The sequence below is a fragment of the Elephantulus edwardii genome, unplaced genomic scaffold, assembly GCF_000299155.1.
Source record: "Elephantulus edwardii isolate Elephantulus edwardi_28Jun2011 unplaced genomic scaffold, EleEdw1.0 scaffold00140, whole genome shotgun sequence".
Taxonomy (NCBI): domain Eukaryota; kingdom Metazoa; phylum Chordata; class Mammalia; order Macroscelidea; family Macroscelididae; genus Elephantulus; species Elephantulus edwardii.
Window position 1 is genome coordinate 456,820 of NW_006399890.1, and position 5,682 is coordinate 462,501.

General features: G+C 37.3%; 1 protein-coding gene across 1 annotated transcript in view; it reads left to right on the forward strand.

Annotated features, from left to right (window-relative positions):
- SLC35F4 (solute carrier family 35, member F4) overlaps nt 1-4,859 on the forward strand; it is a 397,435-nt gene extending 392,576 nt beyond the window's left edge. The window contains exons 7-8 of the mRNA XM_006894325.1: nt 2,849-2,938; nt 4,618-4,859. Of these exons, the coding sequence (XP_006894387.1) occupies nt 2,849-2,938; nt 4,618-4,859 (332 nt within the window). The remainder of the gene's footprint in view (nt 1-2,848; nt 2,939-4,617) is intronic.
- Nucleotides 4,860-5,682: the final 823 nt, after the last annotated feature.

A 5,682-nucleotide genomic window follows, 5' to 3' on the forward strand; every position in this document is an offset into this window, starting at 1 on the left:
AGGAAGACCCTCGATGAGATGGATCGATTCTGTGACTGGAGTGGTGGGAATGAGTGTGTTTGAGATGGCGACGTGGGCACAGGATAGAATTGTCTTTAGGGCTCTTGTACATAGGGTCGCTGACTAGCAAGAGACTCAGTCGATGGCACATAACAATAACAGGCTGTGCTTAGCTAGAGGCCAAGAAAAACAACAACCATAGTAGCAAACCCACCCTGGAGTCTTTTTTAATGTTTTTTCTCTCAACCCCTCTAATGATCACACTGTCTGCAACTAGAGGGCTTCCCGTTTCAAGCAGTGCTGCCACTGTCACTTTGTGTGAAGGGAGATTTAGAAATAGTAAACCTGCTCTTCTCTTACCAAGCAGTCAACAAACAACAGTCCAGAGATTCACTGTTCTAATCATCTAATTATTATTCTTCTGCTTCTCTTTCTTCATGCTAACCAAGACCAATCCCTAATATATGCTTTACATTAAATCATTATGTTTGACCTGTAGGATATTCAGGTCAACTCTCATGTGAACTTTACTAGGTAATGTAAACATACGATTTTCTTTTTATACCTAAATCAGACCCTACAGGAAGGATTTGGATGAAACAGAAAACTTCCAAAAGAAAGGTCAAGCATTTATTCTTGGTCCCTTGAGTTCTGCTTTGGAAAAAAAATGAGCTATGCTGCATGGAAGTTGTCATTCTGCCCTCTGAACTGGTCCATACCCCCTGTAACTATAGCTCTTGGGCTTGAGAAAGCTTAGCTTCCTCACACCTCTTTCAGGTGGGTCTATCTACCTAGAAGTGCCATGTCCTACAGTCATTGTCCTTCCTGACTTGTCTGAATCCAACTGGAATTTTCACAAGACTCCATGTGATGGATAATACATTAAATAATATTCTTTCCTTAGGTAGTTTTGTAAAAAGCATAGACGTGTTGCATTTACAGAACTACATGTTTGGTTAAAAACAGACAACATGTTAGGTTAAAGCACTTGATTCTCATTGAGTTGAAATTACTTACTTTTTATATAATACCAATACTGCGAAAACATTGTCCAATAAAATGAGAGATGAAAAACTTAGTAGAGCATTATTTACAATAGCAAAGAGATGGAAGAATCCACATGCCCAGCAAAAAAATAAATTAATAGAAAAACTATGGTATACTCATACAGTGGAATACTATGTAGCACTGAAAAACAATGAACACGTAAAACATTTCACAAAATAAGGGACAATGGAGGACATTATGCTGAGTGAAATACCTCAGTCACAAATGGACAGATACCACATAACACCACTGTTATAAAGCAGGTCCGACATGGGGGCTTGTGAGAAGTATAGGATAAGAGTGGATAGATAATGAATGTTGCATTGGAACAGATGAAAGAATGAACTATTTAAAAGGAATATACGATTAGGCATCATACATATTATACGTACAACAACAGGTCAGAATAACAGGTACATTGAGGACTGGGGAGGGGGAGAGGGAGGTAACTGTTAACAATGAAGGAATATGAAAAATAAAAGTGAACTGAGGGAGGCAGAAGAGAGGGAGAGGGGGTAAAATGTGCACAAATTAATGAATGAAAATCTAACTTTTCTGTAAACTTTTGTTAAAATCACAAAGTAAAAAATTTTATTTAAAAAAATAGGCAGCAAAGTCTGTGCTATATTAAATCAATGTCTGATTTGTTAGAATGTGGCATATTTGGCAGCCAGAGTTTGAGGAGGGAATCCAGAGGCCAGTATTTGGCAACTCTGTCATATAGGACGCAGAGTATCAATTTAGAAAGGTTCTCTTTGATTTCTGTTGCTTTTGTATGAAAATTATAAATGATCCCTAGCCTTGTGAAAGTCAGATCCATTGCTTCTCATTAACAAGCACAAATGATAAGTAAGTTAGGAGACATAATTAAAGCAGAAATTATAGAAGACAGTGGAAGAATAAACATTCTCCTAATTAAACAGTTTGAGAACAGTCTTTAGTTTTACAAAGTATGGACAGTTTGTTGAGTCATTTCCGTAGAGATCCTTTCTGAACTGAGGACCTTTTGTACTTGTTCAGCGTTCATCTCTCTAATCTCAAAACCACCTATAATGTCCTGAGAGCTCTTAAAATAATAAACGAGTTTTTTGGCTTTTAGAAACACTTATTTTTTGTCACTTCTGAAAGCTATTTTAACTAATTTTCATTTTATTTAATGATATCTGAAGGTATCATTTCGAAAGCATCAGACTGTACCTTTAGTTTGTTTTGTAAACTAGTCCTGGGTTATCTGTGCACAAATTTAGATTTTTTAAAAATGGTCTCTGGAGTTTACTGAAGGGCCTTGAATCCATTTTCATTCACCCAGACTATTCCCAGCCCCAGGCAAGGGGTAAACCAGCATAGATCATTATTGAAGAGACCTTATTATGAGCAGTACTATTTAGCCGAGTAAATTTGTTTAGTTCTTAAGAATACAGTACGGTAGAGCAAAGTAACAGAGATAAAATGCAGACTTCAGTCAATCACCAGCTTGTAGTCTCTGATGACCCAATTTATCTTTGTAATGCTAAAAAGCAGCATACGGAATGGCTTTTTACCTCAGCATTTGCTTCCAATTTCCTTTGACAACTAATTGGTAAGAGACCAGGCAGCCACCAGGCTAACAGAGAAGACAAGAAGAACATGATTGAGACCAGATACACATATACCCATCTTCAAAATGAGATGATTAATTGGCCAATGATGCAGGCAGTTTTTGGAAAGCATCATGTTTAGTAAATGCATTAACGCATTGAAGCTAAGGAGAATAAATAGCACAAAATACTCTTTCATCCTATAATCTTTCTTTATTTTCCAGCCTTCAATATCCTGGTGAATGTTGGTGTGGTGCTGACATACCCAATCCTAATCTCCATTGGGACCGTGCTCAGCATTCCTGGAAATGCAGGTACAGGTGTGATTTAGCATATGCAGATTCTGACCACACCGCAGGGAGCCTCCTACTCCTCTGTTTTATTCACTAAGCTGTTTCTTTCTTCTAGCAATTGTGAATTATGTCCCCTGACTAGGAAGATGTTTTTAAATATCACGAAGGTGGCAGACAACAGAATCACTATGCAACAGATTTAAATTTTGCAGCCACAAACACTGTTTTTACTTGGTCGTGCTTTTAGAATTAAATACCAAATGTGTTATTTGGGTTTCATGTAATCTCCCTGACAACCTAATTTTGTGGTATTTTTAGAGGGAGCCCTATAGAAACAAAAGGCACCCCAGCAAAGGACTCTCAAGTAAACATCACTAATGAAAGTGGAGGCAATGTACAGGGTGCTGGTCCCCCACCACACTGTCCCTGGGGAGCTGCACATGCTTCATCTAGGGGCAGAGCAGATGGCTCTCTGAAATAGATATAAGGAAAAAGCCTTTTGACTCATTTTAAGGCGATAAAGAGAAGCTATTTTCCAGGGTAATCTTTCTAGTCAGACCCATCAGAGGAGGAAATAATAAAAATAAGTTATCTGGATGACTGTAACAGCCATCTAACTGTCAATTCTCTAATTCTGAGTCTTGAGTCTTCCTTTCTTCCACAAATGTTTAAGGAGCACTTATAATGTTATCAGGACATTATTTCCTTAGAAAGTATACGACTGATCTTGGAAAAGATGAACGTAGAAGAAGCAACTTGGAAGTTTACAAATGAATTTGTTATTAAATGCCAAATTGTGAAAGACAAACCCCAAGAGCTGTAAGGTATTTGGAAGATAAGAAGAAGGAGTTGTGTTGTTAAGCAAATTCACCCATTCATCTGTTGATGCATTCATTCAATAATTACTCAGTACTTTTTAAAAGCCAGAAACTGTACTAACACTGGTGGCAGTTGTTATGTGCTGCCGAGTTGTCATAGCGACCCTGGGTACAAAAGCTCTGAAACCTGCCCAATGTTGAGCCATCCCATTGTATCCAACACCCTGTTACCCCAGTTTCTGTGTCATAGAGCCTAAAGAAAGCTCTCAGGATCATGTATTCTAGTGGAGGAGGCAAAAGGAGCTGTGAGATTACAAAAGAGAAACATGTTTTGATAGAGATACTAAAGAATTGTTGGAAAGCACATAGGAGGGACAGCAAAAGAGGCTTCCCATAGTAAGAAAAAATCCAAAGGGGGGAACTAGATGGCTGTAGTGATAGATAGGGATAGCAAGCCATTCTATGCAAAAATAACAGTATATGCAAAGACCTAGACAAAATTTAACAATTTTAACAATTTTTCTCTTTTGAAAATTTTCCTGTGACCCAAAATTGCTAAAGAATATGTTGCAAAAAAGGAAGAGTGAATTAAGTGCAAGGACAGAGGAAATGGATTAAGAAATAAAACTGGAGAGGTAATTAATAGTCAGCCCACATGGAATTGTTGAGTTAAACTTTAAAGCATAAACATGATTTTGAAAGAAAACATAAATAATGGATAACAAAGATAAAATCATAAATGTAAAGGGAGAGACCAGCTTGAAGGAATAAGAAAAACTTTTGGGAAATTTATAAACACCGCCAGACTTTGGTTATTTGCTTTCAAAGAAACGTAGGAAGGAACTGTCACAGACTGTGACTGACTTGGTGTTTCTTTCATAGCTGTAGACCTCCTGAAGCAGGAGGTGATATTCAACGTTGTCCGCCTGGCTGCTACCATCATTATCTGCATCGGGTTTCTGCTGATGTTACTACCTGAGGAGTGGGATGAAATTACCCTGAGGTTCATCAACAGCCTGAAGGAAAAGAAAAGTGAAGAGCATGTAGACGACATCACCGATTCCACTGTACACCTGAGAAGCAGAAGCAGGGCCAATGGGACAGTATCCATCCCACTGGCTTGACAAGAGACACATCTGAATGCACGTGTATGTATATTCTGTGAATATAACAAAACTTTCTCACTACCTGTACACTCAAATGACAGTATTAACTCTTAATTTGGTTAAATCATATGTGAAATAATGCCAACAAGACAAGTTTACATTTATTTGCCTATCAAGAAGCTCATGTAAATAATTCTAATAAATTTTTTTTAATTATACATGCTTGTCTTTGTTTTATTTATTCCCTTTGGGGGCACCTTTCTCGCTAACTTGCAAAATTTTCTGAAGCTGCGAGATTTTATTAAATCATAGTCTTGTCATCATCCCCTAGGATTGAGACCTTTTCATCAAATCAGAAGAAATTATCTAAGAGGAAAACAGTGCTTGTGTTATATTGACTTTGGTCCTATAAATGCCTAGAATCTGAAAACTGAAAAGTCATTAAACAATTATTTAAAAGTCATTAAAGTAAACAGCCTAGGTGCCCATCAATAATTTAATGGATAAAGAAACTATATGGTACATTCACACAATGGAATTCTACATGGCATTGAAAAACAATGAACTAGTAAAATACTATACAACATGGATGAGTCTGGAAAACATTATACTAAGTTAAGCATCTCAGTCACAAAGGTACAAATATTGCATAAGCTATTATTGTAACGATAGGTTGAGATGGGGGGATAGGAGAAGAAGAGGGGAAAAGAATGGGTAGATAATGAACACTGCACTATAGGATGAGTGAAAGGAAGGACATTCTTAACAGAATTGTGGGGGAGGAAAATGTACATGAACAAATAATTTTAAAAATGGGGTAATATCAAGAGCAAGAATGTGG